Below are 23,618 nucleotides of genomic sequence, written 5' to 3' on the forward strand. Positions count from 1 at the left end.
CATTCAGATGGGTCGAGATCGCTGTAGAATACTTGTTTCCTGAGGGGAGAAAGGCAGATATGGTTGCGTTACCACAGATCTAGATGAACTGTCAGATGAGAGATGAAACAGGGTGTCCTGTAGTGCAGGATATTCCAGGGATCAACGTATCAAAGAACGACGACGTTCCAAGTTATTCTACAGCATCTTCATCTACTGCCAAGGGAACTGAAGTTTATTCACAACCACAGAATCTTCCCATAGAAAGAAAAAGAATGAACCTACGGTAATATGGTCTGCGAAAAATTACAGTTTCGTCAATGTAGGTTGTCTGGCACCAACCAGGTGTGAAAATAATGTGAACTCTCCACGAGATTATACGCGACTGGACATTTTTGAAGAGCTGCTTACTTCTGAATTGCTTATACCATTACGCAAGACACTGAGAAGTATGCAAGACAATAGGAAAAAGAGCCAGAGTGTTCTATCTCAGAACATGAACTGGATATTTTATTGATTTTTTAATTTTATCTGGTGCCAAATTTGCTCTACCAGAGAGATTATTGGACTGAAGACGATGATCTTATGGTGCTCCTCGTAAAAACTGCCGTTACAGCACTCCTTCATGTTGAAGATATCAATGAAGGGAATGCTAACAAAAGTGATCAAAGGTTCAAGACCAGTAATTTGACTGTCACTATGAATAAAAACCTCCAGAAGTGGGAAATTTTTATAAAGTGCTCTCGATCGATGAAACGGTGGTGACGTACTATGGTCGTCTTTCTCTGAAGCAATAACTTAAATATGAAACCCATTAAGTTTGCGTATTAATTTTGGGTTTGTGTGGAAGAGGTGGCTATTGTTACAATTTTTATCTCTGCTGTGAGGAGGCTGCCCCTGAATATTTTAAACCTTTGGAAAATCGAGTCGAGAAAAAAAGGCTAGAGTACGTCGGTGACCTGAACAGCCATATCATATGTTTTGATAACTTTTTTACTTCATATCATCTGTTTGTAGAACTACCATAGATGGGGTTCCATGCTTCAGGTACAAGAACACGAAACAGGACTTCCCAGTGCCCTTTCGAAATAGACAGAGTTTTAACAATGAAAGATCAAGGAAATTATCATCCCCTTTTCGACACAATCAATCAAACAGATCATCATCGCAAAGTTGAATGCCAGCACCTGTGTTCCTATGACAACCAATTTTGAATTAACGAAGCCACTGACTACAGTTTATAGACGACAAAAGGAACCAAAAATGTTCAAATGTGTTTGAAACCTTATGGGACTCAACTGCTAAGGTCATCAGTCCCTAAGCTTACACACTACTTAACCTAAATTATCCTAAGGACAATCACACACACCCATGCCCGAGGGAGGACTCGAACCTCCGCCGGGACCAGTCGCACAGTCCATGACTGCAGCGCCTCAGACCGCTCGGCTAATCCCGCGCGGCGACAAAAGGAACCAAATGAAAAGAAGCTCGTCAGACAGCCCTATCTTGTTAGCACAAAAAATTCTGGGCGGAATAGACCACCATGACTAGCTTCTGGAGAAACATACCATGGCAGTTCGTGGGAAAAAATGGTATTGGCCAATATTCATTAGAGGTTTTGGCATGGCTGTGATAAACACATATGTACTCTACCTGAAAATCTGGTAGAATGCAAGAAGAAAGGTTGGAAGTCCAGTACTACTGTAGACCTCTAGAAAGAAAGTTTTGGTTACTGTGCAGCTGGATGAGAAACGTCACACTATAGGAGACAGATAAAAGCAGAGAAGATGCCAATGTCAAAACTGTTCGGAGAAGCCCCTAATGTTTTATAAAAAATGTGGTTGTAACTTTATGAACTCTTAGTTTCCCAAAATTTCGCAACTAACCAGACTTCCGAACTAATTTTTTTGTTTGTAATTGTACCTTCTAAATAGTTACTAACTTCTATGAATACTTGTTTCCCAACATTTTAATAAATAATAATTACGTTCTAATACACTTTTACTTGGGCCTGTAGGTTCTAACCACTGCCTGTCATAGGTAATCATAATTATGCTTGTTTAATAAGTGTGTGACTCCATTTACAGGCTAGGTACAGATTTTCGTAAGTTGTATCTCATAATTTTTCGAGAGTACTGAACAGATTTTGTAATTTGAAATATTAATAAATGTTTCCCACTTGTAAATTTAGTGTTAAGTTTCTATTTATTTAAGTAAAGTGGAACAAAAATTGTAAAACAGGAAAGAAAGCTGAAGAAAGATTTTTTTCTATACATTACATCATAAACGCCCAATGTTCTATCTATAGCATACTGATTATTTTTATTTCTGTGAGAGGGAATTAATTTAAACTTCAGTAGTGTTATTTTAGACTTTTTAAACATTTCCTTAAAAAATTTAAAGAAATTCGCGCTAAAGGTTTTGGCACTAATGAGTTACTATATTTCATTATACTGTAGCAATGGCTTTCTCCAAGTCGTTGTAAACAAGGTAAACTTCTCTTCCTCTTTGAATGTATCTGTCACCTGTAGTACTCAACAGCCCAGTTGCTTCCCTTGTACCTTTCTCTCTTACACATCCATTCTGTTCCTCTGAAATACCTCCTTCCTCTCTGCCTTAAACTCTTATGTTTATCACCCTTAGTAGAACTCTGCTGCATGAGAAATGTACGAGACTAAAATTTCTAACTCAGAAAACATATATATTTTAAAACATGACGAATATCTCATAGAATGATAGTTAAAAGGTATATCTACTCTCATATCGACAGATTTCTGTAAAATGGGTGACATGTTTTATGGGACTTCTTGTTTGACCTTCTTTTGGTTCTGAATTACATATCTTCGGCCTGTAATCTCATGTAATGGGGTAGAATTGTGTCCAGTGATGAATACTGAATCTAACTCAGTCCCAATGAGCATCATAAAAGTCCCAGATGTCAGAGGGATACCAACCAAAATTTCTGCCGACATATGGCCCGACAACCATAAATGATGGTCTAGGGCGTCATTTCGTTTCATACCAGCACCCATCCATGGCACCCTCATAGCACAGCAGTACATCGATGATATTCTATGCCCAGTTTTGTTGCCCTTCATGGCAAGCGATCCTAGGTTTACATAGCTGCAAGACCGTCAAATTTCTTTGCTTATTTAGCCGATGTATAGATTAGATGAGCTCTTTGAGGAGCAGCCATCTCAAATACGTGTTCCGAAAGCATGCCTATGGAGCACGGCATATAAAGGTAGCGTTCTCTAAAAAAAGAAAACGAGAAAACGCTGCACACTCACAGGATGAAAGACCGATTGAGATTCTTTCTTGTGGCGCTATATCCAGCAAAATAGGAAGAGACCGGGGTAGATGCGCTATAAGACCGATTTTTCGCCCTCCTAAGATGATCAAGGAGACGATGCGCCCTGTTAAGGACACTCTCGGCCTCAGGGTACCTGGAATTTATAATATCCCCTGTGAGTGTGGAAGCAATTATGTAGGTCAGACCCTTCGTACCGTTTCCGACCACTGTGCAGAACACCAACGTGATATTAAAAATAGAGAACTGGAGAAATTGGCAATTGCGGAGCGCAGCCTCACCAACAATACTGTTCGATGAAATAAAAAATCTGTCCCAGGCCTCCACATACTGGCATTCTGTTACTAAGGAGGCTGCTGAAATACGAATGAGCGAGAAGAACTTAAACCATGATAGCGGATACTATCTGAGCGGTGCATGGAAACGAGCGCTCGATGCGGAGAAGCACAGAGACACTCCTTCCAAGGTTTACGTTCCAACGGAAGCGGTGGCACCACCAGCGCATAGCCGGCCGAAGTGGACGTGCGGTTAAAGGCGCTGCAGTCTGGAACCGCAAGACCGCTACGGTCGCAGGTTCGAATCCTGCCTCGGGCATGGATGTTTGTGATGTCCTTAGGTTAGTTAGGTTTAACTAGTTCTAAGTTCTAGGGGACTAATGACCTCAGCAGTTGAGTCCCATTGTGCTCAGAGCCATTTGAACCATTTTTTGAACCAGCGCATACATTCACACCGTCTGCGACAGCAGTACGTAATCGCAGACCATTCACAAGCAGACCAATCAGAAGCCGTCCAAAGGCTATAAATGGCCACCACAGCAGCAGTGAGGACAGTCCGTTGCTCCTGACGATGACATGGAGGCCACCGTCGAAAGCTTGAGATTTTTTATCCCCAATTCACGCGGCAAAAAACCGAGGATGTTATACGAAGAAATTATGTTATCACGGAGCGAATCTTTTCAGGATAGTTTGCCTCCACACCGCTTCGTAATAACTTACACACTCAACAGTGGATGTTTAAGAACCTTGACGAATGGGTCGGAGACCAACCGTTCAGCAGCCATCTCCGCAGGTCTATGTCTCAGACGAATGCCCAGGCTAGCAACGCAGTAGTACACATCATCCCCCGCAAATGTTTGTAGATTATTAGACGTATGTGTTCCAGCATTTCCCGACAGGAATGTGGCACATCAAGTCAATGGAGGAGGGAGCATCTTGATCTCCAAAACACCGTGATGCAATCAAAACTGGTAATGTTGTCTTCAGTAATGCAATAAATAAAGTTCCACACTTTCCTCAATGCGCTTTCTTTTCCTCCTGTTTTAACCAACTAAGGACCATATGATAATTTAATTTTCTTCCCATTTGCTCCATTCGTTTCTTCTTATATTGTATTCATCATGTCTCTGTTTCCTTTCTCCAGACAGTGTGACACATGTCTTGGAAACACTCAACATCTACCAGTTTTCTTACCCATTATTATTATTATTATTATTATTATTATTATTATTATTATGCATTTCTTAATCTTTCACAACTTCTCCGATACAAGATGTGCTAAATTTCTTCACCTAGATTTACAAAAAGCCTAATTCTACCCGCTTATAATCATTCATACTACATAAATACCCAAAACGTACCAGTCTCATTTCCTAAACTGTTTCTGTTGTTTCTCTGTTCTGATAAATTTCACTATTGCTTCCTAATTTCCAGATCCTTTTGCATCTTATTATACTTAGCACTTTCACCACAAATCTTCTCCTAAAAGTTCCACTTTACAAAATTTATAGTTCAGTACTTCGCGTTCACTTACCCAAGAACTTCCTGATTTCACCTCCACAATATAATGCATTAATTTGGAATTTCTAGAAATGCACTTTTTATTTTAAATACCCTTGTTATTCCACATACAGCTTCATTTTTTGTACCCTTTCACATATGTTTTGCTCATTTTCTTCAGTTACCTCATCTAGATACTTCAACGTTTTTACACTTTCTGTACGACCAACGAATGCATGATAACAAGGATACTTAAGTCTTAGTAATAAATATAGTTTTCTCTCACTCAAACCAGGTATGACAACATTTGTTCGAAACCATAGACTTTTATTCTTCCACATTTGTCATTTTATAGACTTTCCAGAGCAAAAATAGTTATTTCAAATTCGGAACATAAATTAATTAATGGGAACATTAACAGTATTTATATTTATATCCCATTTTTTTATTATGTCTTCAGTATGGACCCCATATTGGGCAGTCACATATCTTTAGTGAAGTACACATATAGATTGGTTAGGAGCCGATCAGAATATAAGTTGTGATTGGTGGAAATTTATTGTGCTAACCATGTATCACAGACATTAGTATTTAAGTTTGAAATATTTAATGTACATCATGTACCTGAATGTAGCATAAAACTCGAGACACACGAGAAAAACGTCCAGCAGCAGATTACACTGAACAACAAAGTAACCCAGAGAAGGGAAAACTTAGTTGTATTCCTTGTTCTAATTTACTCGTGTATGCATAATATTCGTCATATCTGAGATAAATAAACTTATTGTTGATAGATTTTATATGGTTAGGTGACAACAAGTGAATTTACGGTCTTCAGCACAAACTACCTGAGAATGGACGATTAAGACAAAAGAACATACAGGTAAAAGTGGACTTTTGTTCACTATGTTCGATAACTGCCATGGACAATTCGCAGCACATTCATATGCTCCTCATATGTTGCTGTCACCTTTGTATTTTGTCGTTGGCTACAGCAGCGCACAACACCATTTATGCGATCACAATGGTAGCATCAAACAGCAAGCACTTTAGGACAGATGAAAACGGAACTTAAACAGAAATATTTTCCGCTCCTCACTAGGCGAGCGACAGCGTTCATATGCTTCTGACGCATTGAGATTTTCGTTGTTACTGGAAAATGGATCGCGACACATTATTATGTGCGTTGCGAGTTGATGAACGGAAAACGAAAATGTCAGAACAACGAAGGCATAGCAATTCTGTGGATGAAACATCGCTATACATAGCGACCAGACTTTTAAGATGGCTGAAAATTCTCGCTGCGGTCGCATTCTGTGATCCAGTATGTTCTCACCGACCTAGAGATGGCAGACACATGAGTGACGTATCATTCTACCGCCTTCTCTGTGTCCATTCCTTTCATAATGTGTTCCATCTACGTATATAACAAGTACTACACTTTTTTGTGTTATCGTTCTTGTTACTGGTCTCAAGCGGCACACCACGAATTCCTCTCCAGTGCCAACCCTTTCATATGAGAGAATAACTTGCAGCTTACGTCCTAAATTATTCGGTGGATGTATGCCATTCTCTGACTTCCCCTACAACTTTTACCCTCCACTGCACCTTCTAGTACCATGTACGTTACTCCATGTATGTCCTACCACCATCTCCCTTCTACTTGTCAGTGGTATCCGTATATTCCTCCCCTCGCCGATTCTGAGGAGAACACCCTCATTCTTCGCCTTATCAGACCACCAAATTTTCAACATTTTTCTTTAGCACCCCTTCTCAAATGCTTCGATTCTCTTCTATTCCTGTTTCTCCAAAGTCCATTTGTCACTACCATACAACGCTATACTCCAGACGTACATTTTCAGAAATTTGTTCCTCAAATTAAGGCCTATGTTTGATACTCGTAGACTTATATTGGCCAGGAATACACTTTTGCAGTGCTGCTCTGCTTTTTATGTCCTCCTTGCTCCGTCTGTCGTCGGTTACACAGCTGTCTAAGTAGCAGAATTCCCTGACTCCGTCCACCCCGTGGTCCCTAACCTCGATGTTGAGTTTCTTACTTCCTTGACTTCGTCCAGATCGTGATACCCAACCTCGATGTTGAGTTTCTCTCTGTTCTCATTTCTGCTACTTCTCATTACTTTCGGCCTTTCCCGATTTACTCTCAGTCCATGTTCTTTAAATATTAGGCAGTTTAAATTACACTGTTTATTCCATTCAACAGATTACATAGGGTGAGCCACAAATTATTGCGACCTATAATAACTCCGAAGGTATGATAATATCAGAAACGTTTGTGGGACAAATGTTGCATGGGACAAAGGGGACCATAATCTGACGTTGCTTTTTTGTTGTTAGGTAGGGTCGTGACAGAGACATGAAGGTCAACTTTGTTTCTTTTATTGGAATGCTAAAGTTTACTACTTATTTTCTGATACCGGCTATCGAGACGAATCCAATGACGTGTAACAGTAAGGTGTTTGTAGTTTAAAGAAGGTCAAAAAGGTGGCATAAACGTCCATTTACAAAATGTGTTTGAACTGATGACCATTGGTACTAATGCAGTACTGCAATCCTCTTATCATGGATTGAATAGTTTTTCTTATCACATCGGCACTTATCGAATCACGTGCTCTGACAATTCTCTTTCGTGCAAATAGTAAATATTCCCCGAATACGGTGTATCCATTTAACATGCCACTGACATGTGAACACCATTCGACGGTTTCGCAATACAACATTAATAGGAACGTTAAGACTAGCATCGTCGAATCAAGTGAATGTGAATGATGTATTCCTTCGAAGAACAAGTCGATATGCTTCTAATTTACGGTGAATACCAACGAAACTCAGTGAGAGCTAGAGACTTATAAGCTCAAAGATATCCTCAACGTACTCACCACACACGTCGTATATGATAAAATGAGAACAACTGGATCTTTAACGCATCGGAAGCATATCCGGTAAAGGATATTTACTAACGAGGAAATGCAAAGTGGTACTCTTGCCACTATGGATCGCGTCATATCGCAAGGGAATCTGGCATGAGCCAGAGTAGTGTTATTCGTATATCATCCTTACCATAACAGTCTCCATCAAGAATTAACTGGTACGGATTGTATGCGTCGCATTGAATTCTGCCGAGGCCGGCCGGAGTGGCCGAGCGGTTAAAGGCGCTACAGTCTGGAACCGCACGACCGCTACGGTCGCAGGTTCGAATCCTGCCTCGGGCATGGATGTGTGTGATGTCCTTAGGTTAGTTAGGTTTAAGTAGTTCTAAGTTCTAGGGGACTTATGACCACAGCAGTTGAGTCCCATAGTGCTCAGAGCCATTTGAACCATTTTTTTTTAATTCTGCCGATGGGCTCAACTTTAGATTTAGAGGAATCACACATCTATCAATTTGATTTTATTTACTGACGAGGCTACATTCAGGAACTATGGAAATGTTAATTTGCATTGCATGCATTATTGGGCAGCAGAAAATCCAAGTTGGCTGCGGCAAATTGCACACCGAAAACCATGGTCGGTGAATGTATGGCGTGGGATGCTGGAGGACAGAATTATAGGCCTCTATTTCATTGAAGGAAATCTTAGTGGTAGGAAGAACACCACATTCCTGCAAGAACCATTAGGTCTGCTATTTGGAGAAATACCTTTACGGACAAGGAACAGAATGTGGTATCAACTTGATGCGTGCCCAGCACATTTTTCGCCGATGGCTAGAAATGAGTTGCAGAGGCAGTTCCCAAATCGTTGGGTTGGACGCGGAGGAGATGTGTCGTGGCCGACTCGTTCGCCTCTGGATTTTTTTCTTGAGGGAATTCGTAAAAGACATTGTTTATTAAGACATTCCAACCACACCTGAAGATATGCGAGAGAGAATTGTCAGAGCATGTGTTCCGATAAGTGCCGTTGTGATAAGGAATACCACTCAATCCATGATAAAATGATTGCAGCACTGCATTGATACCAATGGTCATCATCTCGAACATATACTGTAAATGGACATTGATGCTACGTTTCTGACCTTCTTTGACCTTTAAAGACCCTACTGTTACACGTCATTGGATTCGTCTAGAGAGCCGCTGTCAGAAAGTAGGTACATAACTATAGCATCCCATTTTAAAAAACAAAGTTGACCTTCATACTTCTGAAGCGATCACACCTAGCAACAAAAACCAACGTCATGTTATGGCCCCCGTTGTCCCATACAACTTTTGCCCCACGTACCTTTCAGCTCCTATGATACTTTCGGAGTTATTCTTGGTGGAAATAGATAGTTACTCATCCTGTACAATATTTCTTCATTTTTACTGAGGATAGCAACGTCATCGGCGAATCTTACCGTTGATATCTTTTCACCTCGAATTTTAATCCCGCAATTGAGTCTTTCTTCTAGTTTCGTCATTGTTTCTCCGGTACATAGATTGAACAGTGGGGATGAAAGACTACATCCCTATCTTACACCCTTTTTTCTTTGTGTCCCACTCTTATTTTTGGATTCTTGCACATACTGTATATTAGTCGTAGCTCTCTCTAGCTTAACCCTTCCATTCTCAGAATTTCGAATATCTTGCATCAATTAACTTTGTCAAACGCTTCTTTCAGGTCGAAAAATCCTATCAACTTGTCATGATTTTCCTTCTGTCTTGATTCCATTATCAAGAGCAACGCTAGAACTGCCTCTTTGGTACCTTTATCTTTCCTAAAACCGAACTGATCGTCATCTAAAGGATCCTGCTTTTTATTTTCCATCGATATCTATCTAATTCTTGTCAGAAACTTGGATATATATCTGTTAAGCTGATAGTGCGATAATTGCCGCACTTGTCAGCTCTTGTTACCTTCGGAAATGTGTGAATATCTAACGGCATATCGTCGGTCTCATACATTCTACACACCAACGTTAATAGTTGTTTTGTTCCCTGTTTCCCCAATGACCTTAGAAATTCCGATGCAATGTTATCCATCCCTTCTGCTTTATGTGATATTAAATTATGACACTAATACTGGATCCCCTATCTCTTGCCTAACGACTCCTGTTTCTTCTTCTATCACGTCATGAGACATGTTCTTCTATTCATAGAGGCATTCAATGTACTTTTTCCATCTATTCGCTCCCTCCCCTGAATTTAGAAGCGGAATTCCCATTATTGTCTGCTCTTAGCGTTGAAATTTCGTTCCATGATCTCCACTACACAAACCGTCGCGTTCCTGATGACACCAAAGCGAGTTCTGCAAATTTAGGTGAAGCAGTATTTCATACGACAAGTGACTGGTCATTCATGGACCGGCCGTCAAGAATTTGTGAAGGATGTTGATTGAAAACTCTGTGTGAAATTCTGAACCTAAAATGGTAATCAGGCTGCAGCTGTAACAATATTATAGTTACAACGATAGTGAAAAGTGTTCTCTGCAAAGTAGTGGATGCCAAATTCCAGAATTAAATCAATCTTTTCTACTGGGTTCAGTTTTCATGTGCCAGGCTACGCTCCACATTTTGAAATCCTTGAAAACGTTGAATAATGAATACTCTTCTGTGACTTAACCTTTCTGCAGTTTTAACGGTTAAAAAGTAATCTAAATATGTGGTTGATGACTGCACATGATACACAGTTCAGAAATCTACATCCAGGAAATCGTGGTTTGGGAACACAGCCAATTAGTCATATGTAAACATATATAACAACTTTGCATTTGTTGCCACTTGCATTCAGCAATGAGAGATCTGACTATTGTTGAAAGTGTTTTTTCTTGTTCATTTTTGACCTGTTGTGTCTTGTGCTTTGCGACACCTCAGGAAAAGACACGCATCGCACATAAACAAGTGCAGAAAATCTGTTTTTGTTACATGTGTGAAGGTTCATAGAAAGCGAGACTTACTCCTCTATTAAACAAGTCTTATGAACTTTATATCACGTCTAAAATTGATACGTGAACACGAATTCCCCTCACCACATATACTATTCGTGATCCACTACATCCTTGAGATGCGCTTTAATAGGAACTCGTCAAATTTTCTTTACTGTTTTGTGGTTTGGAGAAAAATAACGGGCCACACAAGTGACTGTTTCTTTTTTCTGACAAAAACAAATATACTCGTCTCGGAAACAAGGATAACGCTACAGTGTTTTAATTTACCGACTACTGCAATTACTGTTTGTCAGAGTGAGGATGTACCGATACCTCCACCTGCTGAGAATATGACAGTGAGTGAACGATAACAGTGACGATCATGTAGAAGATAACGATGGAGAAATGTATACCAACCTAACTTCTCGAGAGCACTGTGAATGAAATAAGAGGCAGCTGTTTTTCTCTCTGGGCTGATTTCAAAATGTTCAAATGTGTGTGAAATCTTATGGGACTTAACTGCTAAGGTCATCAGTCCCTAAGCTTACACTTTACTTAACCTAAATAACCCTAAGGACAAACACACACACCCATGCCCGAGGGAGGACTCGAACCTCCGCCGGGACCAGCCGCACAGTCCCTGACTGCAGCGCCCTAGACCGCTCGGCTAATCCCGAGCGGCAATGGGCTGATTTCAACGAACTTAATGCAGAGCACTACGTACGGTTGCCGCTATTCTCCGTGTAACAGTGTAGGCAATCTGGACGACAGTAATTTCCAGGAAAGTGGCCTCTGCCCAGAATGGGGTTTGCGGCATTTGCGGGTAGCGTTCTGACTGTTCCACGTTGAAGTCAGGAGAACTCGTGCAGTATAAACATGACCTGCATATAAGAGGTGATGTCGGAGTCTCAGAGGCGTGCTTGGTCAACCAGGCAGCGGCGTGCTTCTTCATCATAGCTTTCTGGTGACTTGAGTGCCCTATGATACTGAATGTTTATGTTAGACAATGGCTTGACGCCTCAGCAGAGAAACAGCGTAAGCTGCCACGCGACTCAAGAAAGGCGTCACCAGACAGTTGGCAAGCTCGTGCTGAACCGCTGACAGTCCCAAACAGTTGGTCGGTCGCAGTGGCACCAAGTGCCGAACCCAGGACCACTGAACTAAATCGGAGTGTCAAGCGACGAAGCCCTACGCGTTGCCTCCTCTGAACGGCACTGTCTCGAGGTCCGGAAACATCAGATCTATCTGGCTGGCGCAGAGACCGTCACGGTGTCGGCTGACGTCGGAATTGCAGGTCCCCATCGAAGTAGAAGTGCCCCCAACGGATGAGCAACGAGCGATAGGAGCCCGCATGTCACGCAGGTGGCTACATGAGTTACTGTGCCTTGGCACGTGGTAACCCAGTCCACGGCTGTGGCAGAGCGATGCGTTGCTCCAGCAGTATTCTACTTCTCAATGGCAGGATTTCACAGTTGATTCGACGGCACGTGCTGTGATTTGTTGTTAAGTCTGGTCTGTGGTTGACGTCAAAACATCCGAGACATTTGTGACAGCCTAACATTGTATTCCGCCATCACGTCTGCTAAAAACTGCTGCCTGTTGTACAGCGTGGGCGAGCTTCCTACTCCCAAATTCAATGATTGTGGTTGGATGTCCAACGCCTTGTCGCCTTCTCGTGGGTTCATCGTCCTTCAGCCAGTTTCCTAAAACGATCACGACAGTAGCATGCTAACAGCAGACCAGCTTAGCCTTTCCGACATGCACGTCCCAGCTGCCAGTCCATAACAATCTGCCCTTTGTGAAAGTCACTTGAGTCTATGGACTTTCCCATTTGGAGCCCATAATGCCGCTTCAATACTTTCCTACTCGCGGCACTATTGTGTCTCATCAGTACATATGGAGGCAAAAAACAAGGCAATTGCTGTCCTTCTTGACTTGGCGTTTGAGTGCAAAAAGCACTGCTACTATAAATGTGTGTAAGTCAGGAGGTTTTGGTGGAAAATTACCAGCTTTCTATTATTTACTGCTTGGACAAAAAAATGGTTCAAATGGCTCTGAGCACTATGGGACTTAACTTCTAAGGTCATCAGTCCCCTAGAACTTAGAACTACTTAAACCTAACTAACCTAAGGACATCACACACATCCATGCCCGAGGCAGGATTCGAACCTGCAACCGTAGTGATCGCGCGGTTCCAGACTGTAGCGCCTGGAACTGCTCGGCCAACCCGGCCGGCCTGATTGGACAGAAGAGTGTTATGAAAAGTCCTGTTGTTGAACCCAATGTGTGTCTTTCCGCTTCACACAAACTAGGTTTCGTCAAAAAGCTTATTTGGTACCATCTAATTTCGATAAGAGTACCAAAGTAAAAGCGAGGTAAAAAAAATATTTGTAGAACCTCAAATTAGTGAATTAATGTTTGATGGTGCTGTCGTCCGTGCTGTCGATTACAACTTAGTATCGACATATAGAAAAGAAGCACGACAGCTGGTTTTCGAAATGTAGGTGTGGAATATACCCACTAGTGCTTCAGTTTAACACTACGCGCAACGCCCGCATCTCGTGGTCGTGCGGTAGCGTTCTCGCTTCCCACGCCCGGGTTCCCCGGTTCGATTCCCGGCGGGGTCAGGGATTTTCTCTGCCTCGTGATGGCTGGGTGTTGTGTGATGTCCTTAGGTTAGTTAGGTTTAACTGGTTCTAAGTTCTAGGGGACTGATGACCATAGATGTTAAGTCCCATAGTGCTTAGAGCCACTACGCGCAACGGAGTTATTTGCGGGACCTTTGCATAGATGCCCTAAGTTGAAAGCTATGTCAATTCTGCTTGACCCAGTGATTGATATTAAAACATTTAGTAAAATTATTAAATAAAATTTTTTTTTCAACTGATTATAAAACAAAATAATGAAAGATTTGTCTATTCTTATAGAAAGAATGTTCCGACTCAAATTTCAGTTTTATATAACAAACGGTTTATTCATTAAACATTTCATATAATTATAAGAACTTTACACTGCATGAAATTTGCATCAGATTCCACAATGTAAATTAAACGCATCTGACTTTCTTACTAAGAATGTAAAATTTTACGCATCTGACTTTGTATCTTTATTTATCGTTAACGCATCTGATTTCTTACTAAAATTGTGGTCTCCTACAGAATGGTATCTCTTGTTACCATAAGTGCTCACTTTTGGATCGGAAGAAAATGATATTCCACAATTGTATCCATTAACCAACATGCACACATAGTTACTACACCAACATATGCACAGGAGAAACGTAAGGATCGAGCCGTTAGCAGTACCTATATTCGCCATACAGTAACTATCTCTACTCAAAATTATCCCACAGAAAACCCAAATTATTACATGTAAATTCTGCCTCTATTTGATCATTCACTTTAATAACCACTATTGTACTGCTGCCTACTCCCAACACAAATATGAAAAACCTTCCAAAATTACACATACAAAATACACACACTCGAGATGAACTACTTACTTCGTTACCGCCAAAATTCATGGCTACGTTATCATTTTAATAATCTCTTTCCCCGCTTTGCAATTTTAATTATTCAGAAAATACCCCCACGTGACTCTATATTCCAGTAAAAATGAATAAGAAAGCATTAGCTTCACTTGTATGCTAATATTCGACACACGCTTTCACACGAGATAAAACGTGTCGTTAACAAAGGATCCACGTTACTAAATCTTTCAAGATTGCAGATATGTAAGAAAATAGAAAATTTATAACAATACTTAATCTCACACGCATATTTCATGTAATAACATACTTCCTGCTTACATGCTATAGGTTCCCAGCACTCGTGCATCCACTAGTTTTAATATTCTTGATCATCGCACTTAAATATTTCATGTTTCCTAATAAACTTGCTTGATCAAAAAAATTTGATTAAATTATTCACCCCGGAATTGTTATAAAACCCCAAGTTGCAAATTACTATCAAAAAGGAAAGAAAATATTTTACATCACCTACTATTGCACATTACCTACCTAACTAAATTTCGTTCCTCCAAAGCATTAATATTACTTTACGTCTAGCTGCAAAAAAAGGTTGTTCACCTAATGTGAAACCATTAATCATAAATCATAAATATAGCACATTTCCCACATTTAAATCGAGCATGGCTCGATCCATCTCAGAAAATCGTCCTATCTCGTCCAAGTCTTCAACAGCAGTTCCTACTCGCACCCACGCTACAGTTCTGCTCGCCTGACCGCTCATGGTGGGGGCGGCTCCCAACCAGTCATCAGCTCAGAATTCCCCGGTTTAAAGTTGCCTTCTACATAATGGGAAAGATCCCGCGCTTTTCTTCCCAAAGACTGAAACGTGAGTTTTGCAGACTATCCAACCTTCCTACACCTCGCTACAGTCAAAGGCTGAAGTTTCAGAGCTTCCATAATCGCTGCCTCTCGACTAGTTGTTCCCTATCGTACACCCACAATCGCTAAATATCGTTCTATCCTTATTCTCTCCCCAACAATTCTTCCTGCAATTATTTTCATACTTTCATTTTTTTCACCCTCCTGCTGTGGACTCAATGGCATAAGGAAATATAGGAACCAGTGGGCATTCTTAACTTATTCAATCAATAAATACAGTTCGATTCCTCTGGTCATTCTTTTATAACTTGGTGTTGGTTTGCAGACACCGACAGTAAGTCTGTGCTTAGTAAATTAAATAATATTATTACGATAAAGAAACGATATTATTTCGATCAAACTCATGTCTCAGAACAACAAGACGATCAATTGCATTAAGTATTGTCACATTGTTAGAAATATAAATGACAGTTGTCATTGCCGAAGACAATGGCCACCTCTCAGGTGTTGCGTTTGTAGGCTGGGCGGACGGACTGTATCACGTACAAGACTTCCTTGATCACTTGAATTCGTTACATCAAGTCATCAAATTCAAGAAGGAGACAGAAGAAAATAATGACTTCCGTGGACGTTCCCGTTAAGAGAGGACCAGATAGCACGCTAGACACGGAGTTTACCGTGAGCATAAACTTACGGATTTGTATTTACATGCCTCCAGTTCACAAGCCCCTTCACAACGAGAAGGCATCTCCAGTACACTACTCCACAGAGCATGTGGAATCTGGGACCTAGATAGGAGAGTTGCTGAACTGCAGCACCTATATGCAGTGTCCCACATGAACGGTTTCACCGCCGGCCGTTGTGGCCGAGCGGTTCTAGTGGCTTCAATCCGAAACAGCTCTGCCACTACGGTCGCAGGTTCGAATCCTGCCGCGGGCATGGATGTGTGTGATGTCCTTAGGTTAGTTAGTTCTAAGTCTATGGGACGGATGACCCCATATGTTAAGTCCCATAGTGCCCAGAGCCATTTGAACCATTTGCACGGTTTCAGCAACCGTGTAATCCACCGTCCCACACGACCAAATAAAGCAAGGCGACGCTCTGCTGAGGATGAAGAGAAACCTGTTGCGACTGCAACTATCCCATACATCGCAAACACGCCAGCAAAAAATTGAAGAATACTCCGGAAATATTTATATAACGTCAAGTGGATATTCACCTCACCAGTCAGTATAAATTCCTGTCGAAATCAGCCAAGAGTGACGTAGGACTCCGAAAACCGGGAGTCCAACATATGCCTTTTCTGTGTGGCAGTACGTACTCTATGTGATCAAAAGTATCCGGACATCCACAAAAACATACGTTTCTCGTATTAGGTGCATTGTGCTGCCACTTACCGCCAGGTACTCCATTACAGCGACATCAGTAGTCATTAGACATCGTGAGAGAGCATGATGGGGCACTCCGCGGAACTCACGCACTTCGAACGTGGTGAGGTGATTGTCACTTGTGTCATACGTCTGTACGCGAGATTCCCTCACCCCTAAACATCTTTATGTTCACTGTGTGGAAACGTGAAGGGAAACGTACAACACAACAGCGGACAGGCTGACCTCATCTGTTGACTGACAGAGACTACCGACAGTTGAAGAAGGTCGTAATGTGTAAGGCAAACATCTGTCCATACCATCAGACAGGAATTACAAACTGCATCAGGATCCACTGCAAGTACTTTGGAAGTTAGGCGGGAAGAGAGAAAAGTTGGATTTCATGGTCGAGCGGCTATGCGTGGCACTATCACAGCACAGGCCTACCTTGATGTTATAAGCACCTTCTTGCTTCCCACTGTTGAAGAGCAATACGGGGATGGGGATTGCATCTTTCAACATGATCGAGCACCTATTCACAACGCACGGCCTGTGGCGGAGTGGTTACAGGACAATAACATCCCAGAAATGGAGTGGCCTGTATAGAGTCCTGACCTGAGTCCTACAGAACACCTTTGGAATGTTTTAGAACGCCAACTTCGTGCCAGATCTCACAGACCGACATTGATGCCTCTCCTAAGTGCAGCCCTCCGTGAAGAATGGGTTGCCATTCCCCAACAAACCTTCCAGCACCTGATTAAACGTATGCCTCCGAGAGTGGAAGCTGTCGTCAAGGCTAAAGGTGCGCCAACAAAATATTGAATTCTAGTATTACCGACGGAGGGTGCCACGAACTTCTAAGTAATTTTCAACCAGGTGTCCTGATACTTTTGATCACATAGCGTATGTAGGACAGATTACCCTGGCTGTGTAGAAGAAATGCACTGAGAACCAGGACAAGAGGCGGCAGAGAAAGTCCACTGTGGGAGAGTGTTACTTCTCCCACGGTCAAGTCAATTTGTTCCAACAGTCGAACACCTAGTGTGCTTGTTTCCTTAAAGAGGCTGTAGAGATGCGACTACACGACGAATTAAAATAAATACAGCGGCTTCCGAGTAAACAAGGGCTAGGATGCGGCCTTCGACATAGTCATGGCACAGTGGAAGTGTATATGGAAATCTGCTGCCATCATGGCAACTTAAGATGACCAAGACTTATTGTTGCCACAGTTGTAGGAGGTCTTATTCGTTACAGAGTCCGTTCCGCGCATTCTGGGCACTAAGTTTTCCATTTCAGACTTTAATGGATTTTTTCCGAAACACTTGCAGAACTAAGCTTCTGCTAAAACAATTCCGCACACGTTTTCAACGAATTTTGCTCCACTTAACACTCGACAACGAACACGCTCTGTTTTATCGTGAGCAAAACTTTGCCTTGCATTCAAATGGTCACTAAACACTCACTCACTCTAAAATAATGACACTGCGAAGTATTTGAGACACAGCATGTGGGAGATGCGTATGTGTAGACATCCGACAGCAATCTGTTTGTGCGTCAAAATCATAGTTTCCTGTTCTCCTTTTCATTAACAAGGGTCAATTCTGTAGCAGTTTTGTAAACAATTTTCGTGCTCGTTATATTTTTCCCACCATTTATTTTGTGCGTACATAAGCCCTCTATGCCTACATCTCATTCCCCGATGCAGAATTAAACCGTGCCAAAGCGTCGTGTTAGAGACAAACCAGAAGTGGCCATTAATCCTTTCGCTGATGAGTTCGCGCCAGCTCTGTGTTGCTCGCTTTTCCCATGACAGTTTTTCTGTCGCACGCCGAGCCGCACCTGCCGCGCTAATTTGTCGTCGCGGCTGTGCCCGTGTAGCTGTTTACTGGAGTTATCAGAAACCTTACCGCGAACGGAAGCGTTGTACTTCACAATTTTTTTCGGGTATAGTTCAGTTTAAAATATGGAACAACACATAATCACACATCATATTGTTTACAACAGTAGCATGGTATCTGCGGCTTGTTTTTCATCCTTCAAATGACGAGTCTATTCTCACTGTGTCTTTCTATTTGAGACTTTTCAACAATGACTGGAAGTGACTTCCTCGTATTTGCAAAGGGCAAGAGCGCACGTACAATAGTTGTAGCGGGGAAACAAACAGGAAAGACGAGGGTGAATCAGTATTTTTAATATTTTGAGACGAATGATGATTTGTAACTGACCATAAAAAAGTTTCAAATCCAACACTGTTAGAAGCTTCTATAATATCGATTTTAAATCATTCTCCTGAAAGAAGACCACCTGGATACCGTATGTTGTGAGTTTTGGGGGGGCCCTTGCTTGCCTCCTTGGCAAGGGATTTTGCTCTTCAAATGGCGACCTCTTTGTTTCGTTCTTTCAGTTGTGATTATATCATGAACTTCTCAACAATAAATAGAACTGCTGATAAGGAATACCGCAGTAGGCAGTTCAGTTAAAGAGGAGGGGACATCTGCAAAAGGGTGGCGATGGATGCTACACAGTCAGATATAGGTACAAGGAGAGTAACTCCTAAAGAACTTTAGGTAGGAGAGGAAATACTTCAATTCGCTCAACCAAAGAAGCAACTACAGAAATGTTCAGGTAAAGAGAGAATTACAGCTATAAAAATTAGTTACGAATGAAATAACTATGAAATACAAGACAGCCCATGGAAGCTAAGGCAAAGTGGCTGAAGGAAGCATGATGACAAAGTCAAGAAATTAATAACAAGGCTGGTTATATTAAGAGTTCACTGGGAATTCCACTGTTAAAGACACAATAGAGTGCGGGTAGGTGGGAAGGGTACATTGAAGCCCTCTATGATGAGGAGAATGTGACTGATGACTTGACAAAACAAGAAACTGGAATAGATAAGCAAGACATACACTTACGGGATCTGTCGCCCTATAAAAAGCGGTTGACGATGTAGAATAGTACAAGGAGGTCGAAATTCTGATAAAAATTGGAGTAAGCTAAAGGGGAAGACGGTTGACACTGAAAGATAAAGAAAGGAATTCTAGGATTAACTAGGGTGTAAGACAGTAATGCAGTCTTTAGCCTCTACCGTTCAGACTCTCAGTAGAAAAAGCAATGACAAAAAGAAAGATTCAAGAGTGCGATAAAAATTCAGAGTGAAAGGATATCAACGATACGATTCACCGGTATTACATTCCTACTTCAGTGAAACTGAAGAAATATTACAGGATCAGTCGAATAGAATGAGCAACCTAAGGGGTATAGAATATGAATTGAGAGTAAACTGGAAAAGGGAAAAGTAAGGAGGAGCAGCAGAAATGAGAATAGCGATAAACTCGACATAAAAATTGGTGGTCACGATGTAGAAAAACTTAACGAATTCTGCTAGCTTGGATGCAAAATAGCCCATGGCGCACGGAGCAAGAAGGACATAAAAAGCAGACTAGCACAGGCAAAATTAGGGATTCCTGGCCAAGAAAAATCTACTATTAAGAAACATGAGACTCAATTCGAGGAAGAAATCTCTGAGAATGTACTTGTTGTGCAGAGCATTTTTTGGTGGTGTTTCAAGGACAGTAGAAAAATAGGAACAGAAGACAATGGAAGCGTTTGAGATGTGGTGCTAACAATTTCGGAAATCGGGTGATCAAGAATGAGGAGATTCTCCACATAACCGGCAAAGAGAGGAACATAATCAAAACGCTGACAAGTAGAAGACACAGGATGATAGGGCTTGTGATAAAACATCAGGGAATAACCTTCATGATACTAGAGGGAAGAGGGTACTGTAGAGTACAATTAGTGTAGCGGAAGACAGAGATTGGAGCACACCCAGAAAATGATTGAGGACTTTGGGTAATCTGATCAAAAATACAACCACTAGATGTCACGATAAGCGAATATTCAAATATGAAAGGATGCGAGTAGTGTTGTGTTGCCAGTGGAGAAGCAGTGTCAATAGAGTTGGTCGTGATTACGAAGTGGAAAGGCGAAGGAACAACCACAGCTAAACCGAGACCACGCAGAACCCACGTACTGGTCGAGCATTGCGGAGGGTTGCAGTAACAAAACGAATGAAATCAGAGGAAGGAATCGTGAAACCCGAAGTGCTAGCAGCATTCCAGCTAGCACTGGACTGTGCGTAAGTTTGCTTTTGGTTGTTTAGCTGTTCAATTTTGCTCGTACCTGTTTTACGTATTTGGTTTGTGGATATCAATATGCCCAATTTCAGCAATTTAGTGTTTAAGAAAAGGCACAACCAGTAGAAGAAGAAAACTGTTGTCGTTTCCAAGGAATATGCTGCTCCGAATGCTTCACCGACTACTCCAAGTGAATGTGATAGTACTTCTTCCGGCAAGAAACTTTGTGACTGCAAAGAAAAATTTGAAAACTATGGAAGTGGCAGTAATGATGTGAATAAAATAATTAACATTTCCTTGCTCTCCAATACTTTCAAACATAACGTATTATGGAAATAAATAGGATTGGAATTGAAAATAACTTCATACACGCAAATTACTTCCACACATAACAACTTAGGATGCAAGCCCTCTTCATGAAAAACACGACCACATCATCACACCACCACCTCCGAATTTTACTGTTGGCACTACACACACTGGCAGATGACATTCACCGGTCATTCGCCATACCAACACCGTGCTATCGGATCGCCACATTGTGTACCGTGAGTCGTCACTCCACACAACGTTTTTCCACTGTTCAAACGTCCAATGTTTAGGCTCCTTACACCAAGCGATGCGTTGTTTGGAATTTATCGGCGTGATGCGTGGCTTATGACCACCAGCTCGACCATGAAATCCAAGTTTTCTCACCTCCCGCCTAACTTTCATAGTACTTGCAGTGAATCCTGATGCAGTTTGAAATTCTTGTGTGACGGTTTGGATAGACGTCTGCCTATTGCACATTACAACCCCTCTTCGACTGTCGGCGGCGTCTGTCAGTCAACAGACGAGGTCGGCCTGTACGCTTTTATGCTGTACGTCTTCCTTCACATTTGCACTTTACTATCACATCGGTAACAGTGGACCTAGGAATATTTAAGAGTGTGGAAATCTTGCGTACAAACGTATGACACAAGTGATACACGATCACCTGACCACGTTCCAAGTCTGTGATTTCCTCGGAGTGCCCCATTCTGCTCTTTCACGATGTCTAATGACTACTGAGGTCGCTGATATGGAGTACCTGGCAGTAAGTGGCAGCACAATGCACTTAATACGTAAAACCTATGTTTCTGGGGGTGCCAAGATACCTTCGATCACGTGGTGTACTTTAGTTAGATAGGACCATGCTCCACCCACACCCCCCTCGTCTATTTGTTGTTAAATAGTTGTTTTCTTGTTTTGTAGACAGTCTGATGATGATCCACAAGGACGAAACATGTAACTGAAATTAAATAACTTTATAAACCAGATTGTTTTTCAATTTGATTTTTTTGCTTTGATTGTTGCTTTTTAATTCCACAAAAAAAAACTTTAACTGTCGAATTGCCTCCTTGCCTTATACAATTTTACTTTTCATTAAGTCTTTGCTCCATAGTAGAAGTTTTATGTCTTCAGCACCATGTTTCCCCGTTACGTGCATTTGTATCATTGATGTTTTGGGCCGGCCGAAGTGGCCGCGCGGTTCTGGGCGCTTCAATCTGGAACCGCGCGACCGCTACGGTCGCAGGTTCGAATCTTGCCTCGGGCATGGATGTGTATGATGTCCTTAGGTTAGTTAGGTTTAAGTAGTTCTACGTTCTACGGGACTGATGACCACAGAAGTTAAGTCCCATAGTGCTCAGAGCCATTTGAACAATTTTTTTGATATTTTGGAATTTCATCTGACCCAGCAATTGCCAGCTTATGGAGTTCCTTTTGTGTTGTTTTGGTGCTCACAGCGTTCACGGATGTGGCATTCAATTCTGGAGTGACTTCCGCAGCTGTCGTCCTTTTGCATTTCGTCACAATCCTCTTTGAAGACCACAGTCACACAACACACATTTTCATCCGCGTTGTTATTAGCCAGTGATGTTTTACTGCTTTCCCTGTATGCAGCATAAATCTTTGACACGGTGTCTCTTCAAACTGCAAACACTTGCGCTCTTTTGATTATAGAGACACCCATCATACAAGATCCAGCAGTTTGTCCATATAAGTATTCATTTAGATCCGACATAGTGCCCTCACTCCTACACAGAACACCGTTCTGAACACGATTGACACTTTCAACATATCGAGGATGTTGCAGAGGTGCCGTTCGGTGGCAAATACAACAGTGCAACCAGCAGGCCTGGCTAGCATAGACATTTATAATCAATCGTACTTTCCACACGATGTTTCTGTAATTTCGTCAGACCCCTGAATTTCCGGTTACAGGTTTAAGAGGATAGTATTAATCCCGTAGATGGCTACCTTGCTGGCAGATGGAGCCGAGCACGAACGTGAAGAGCTCGGGGTAGGTGACGTGCGTGAGCTCGCCCTCGATGCCGCGCCTGGCCGCCAGGCGGAGCTGCACGCCGAACAGCAGCAGCGTGAGCACGCACAGCAGCACGCAGCACGCCCACACGGCCGTGCTGAACGGCAGCGTGAAGATGTTGGCCACGCTCGCCAGCGTCGGCTGCCGGAACACCACGGCCGTCCTGCGGGCACGCCGCACATCCCTCAGCACAGTGCGTGTCGCGTGCCACAAAATGGCTGGTGTTACCCAAAGCGCTTTGTACGTCTTATAGAGTCGATAAAGTCCTTAAAATTTCTTTTGCCTCCGCTGAATAACAATAATTGGTGGCGTTTGTTTCAGTGACCACAGTCATGGACGTGCCACTGAGTCGTATAAATGTGATAGAGTGTAAGTCTTACTAAGGAAATAAAGACTGTGCTCATCATTTAAGTATCAGGGGTTGCTCTTGAATATTTCTCGGATGTTCAGCCCTGTTGCGTCGTCCAGCATGCGCGATATTTAGGCAATCTGACTTCTTGCCA

The 23,618-nt window shown here is 42.0% G+C and overlaps 1 protein-coding gene across 1 annotated transcript in view; it reads right to left on the minus strand.

The window, feature by feature from the left end:
• The window catches only part of LOC126456647 (ionotropic receptor 75a-like), a 198,854-nt gene that overhangs the window by 58,550 nt on the left and 116,686 nt on the right, over window positions 1–23,618 (minus strand). Inside the window, exon 6 of the mRNA XM_050092393.1 lies at window positions 23,052–23,278. Coding sequence (XP_049948350.1) covers window positions 23,052–23,278 — 227 coding nt within the window. The remainder of the gene's footprint in view (window positions 1–23,051; window positions 23,279–23,618) is intronic.

This window comes from Schistocerca serialis, chromosome 1, assembly GCF_023864345.2.
Source record: "Schistocerca serialis cubense isolate TAMUIC-IGC-003099 chromosome 1, iqSchSeri2.2, whole genome shotgun sequence".
NCBI classification, from domain to species: Eukaryota; Metazoa; Arthropoda; class Insecta; order Orthoptera; family Acrididae; genus Schistocerca; species Schistocerca serialis.